This window comes from Egretta garzetta, unplaced genomic scaffold, assembly GCF_000687185.1.
Source record: "Egretta garzetta isolate BGI_Z169 unplaced genomic scaffold, ASM68718v1 Scaffold2718, whole genome shotgun sequence".
Lineage (NCBI taxonomy): Eukaryota > Metazoa > Chordata > Aves > Pelecaniformes > Ardeidae > Egretta > Egretta garzetta.
In genome coordinates, this window is record NW_009260584.1 from 1 (window position 1) to 1,125 (window position 1,125).

At 54.3% G+C, this 1,125-nt stretch overlaps 1 protein-coding gene across 1 annotated transcript; it reads right to left on the reverse strand.

The window, feature by feature from the left end:
- Positions 1–399: 399 nt before the first annotated feature.
- On the reverse strand, positions 400–988 carry LOC118452879 (tripartite motif-containing protein 10-like). The gene is made up of 2 exons (XM_035900169.1): positions 791–988; positions 400–699 (listed from the first exon to the last, which is right to left on the reverse strand). The coding sequence occupies exons 1-2, from the start codon at positions 971–973 to the stop codon at positions 415–417; spliced, it is 468 nt and encodes a 155-aa protein (XP_035756062.1). The 5' UTR covers positions 974–988; the 3' UTR covers positions 400–414.
- Between the last annotated feature and the right edge of the window lie 137 nt (positions 989–1,125).

Sequence of the window (1,125 nt, forward strand, 5' to 3'; positions counted from 1 at the left end):
GGGGGGGAAGAGGGGAGAGGGGGAAGAAACCAAACTGGCTTTTTAAAGAAATTAAGAAAAATCATGATTGCCATCAAGCTGCCAAACCCACAAGGATTCGGGGCTCACAGTGACGATGGAATGACACGAACCAGAAGCATTGGGAGGCTTGCTCGGTCATTTCTTGGTATCAAAGGGAGCCCAAGCAGCTTCACAACTACAAGGACCAATTTTCCCCCCCAAAAGCTGTGCTAAAATGTGGGTTCCCACCTAAAAAAAAGCAGCCCCTGAGTCAAAACCCCCTGACTCGCAGATGGGCCAGCTCCAGTGTGGAGTTAATGGACCCCAGCTGCTCCCCAGCAGAGCACAGGTCCCTGTTGAATGGATTTTTTTGTCCCCAGGGATCCCAACCTCAAGCTCTCCCGGGTTTTACACTTACACCCGGCCACACCATAACCTCCAGGCTGGGAGGACACAGGCCAGGAATCTCACCTGCCCCGACTGGTTTCCTGGGCCATTTTCTCCTCCCTGCTCGCCCAGCAGCTTATCGAGCTGGGCAATCTCCTCGGAGAGCCGGGAGACGCTCTCATCTCTCCTCTTGACGATGTCTCTGTCTAGCTCCTCCAGACGGGACAGCAGGAGCTGCTCCTTCTCTTCCAGGAAGCCCCGGAGCTCCTTGCACTCGGCCACAATCTTCTGCCTCTCCACTTCTGTCTGCTTCTGCAAAACCCAGAAGGGAGAACACCCACGTGAGACCGAAATCCCCGCGGCCAGGGGCGGTTCGAGGAAACTCCCACCCCCAGGCACTCACCAGCAAATCTTCGCTCTGCCTCTCCCTCTCAGCCTTGGCTTCTTCACGCCCTTTCCTCAGGGAGCTCAAATGCTCCTGTGGCACCTCCTGGAAGGAGAAAGAGGAGATCTGTTGGGAATCCTTCCTATTTGGGGTCAGGAATATGGAGGAAAGGGATGGTGGGATATTTCCTCCAAACTTCATCAACTGGTTTTATTTTTTGAGCTGGAGAACACCACGAAGCCAAAAACAGGTAAGGCCATCACCACCCCCTGTTTTCCCCTGCCCCGTTATCCTCAGCCCTTAGTTCTAGGCAAGGCAAGAAAGCCCAAAGCTTCCCCCAACCAGCCCAAAAA